The following is a 518-nucleotide window of genomic DNA, read 5'->3' on the forward strand; positions in this document are numbered from 1 at the left end:
GAGGTCATACTCACCATATAGAATGACTATGACAAAAATCTAAGGCGGATATAATTTGTCTGAAGAATCTCCTCGCCTCTTTGGGAGTGAGTCTTCCCTTCTTGACGAGGTAGTCGAAAAGCTCCCCTCCAGACACATGTTCCAGCACCAGGTACCTGCAAGTAGACAATGCGGGTTAATGGAAACGACAGAAAAAATGTTTCCTCTGAAAAAAAGCGTCGAAAAAAGGAGAAAAGAAACATTTCCTCACCACAACTGCCCCCATTAATGGAAGGTAAAAGACTTCTCGTAGAACCGTCGAGAAGTCAGCGCGACCGAGTTCCGCTTACGCATGCGCATTTCTTCTCCCTTTTTCCTTTTTTCTTCATTTTATCTCCCCATTCCTCTTTTTTCTCGCCTACCCTTCTTTCTGAAGTTTCTGGATTCATTTTCTCTAGTTTTTTTTTTTTTACATTTTCTCTCTTTTCTTCATTGTTTTCAAACTTTGCTATTACTTTCTCCTAATTTTTGTGTTACGC

The 518-nt window shown here is 40.5% G+C and overlaps 1 protein-coding gene across 1 annotated transcript in view; it reads right to left on the reverse strand.

The window, feature by feature from the left end:
• The window catches only part of LOC119592543 (serine/threonine-protein kinase BRSK2-like), a gene marked incomplete at its 5' end in the record, with an annotated part of 48994 nt that overhangs the window by 21971 nt on the left and 26505 nt on the right, over positions 1–518 (reverse strand). Inside the window, 1 exon segment of the mRNA XM_037941409.1 lies at positions 15–155. Coding sequence (XP_037797337.1) covers positions 15–155 — 141 coding nt within the window.

Source organism: Penaeus monodon, chromosome 30 (assembly GCF_015228065.2).
Source record: "Penaeus monodon isolate SGIC_2016 chromosome 30, NSTDA_Pmon_1, whole genome shotgun sequence".
Taxonomy (NCBI): Eukaryota; Metazoa; Arthropoda; class Malacostraca; order Decapoda; family Penaeidae; genus Penaeus; species Penaeus monodon.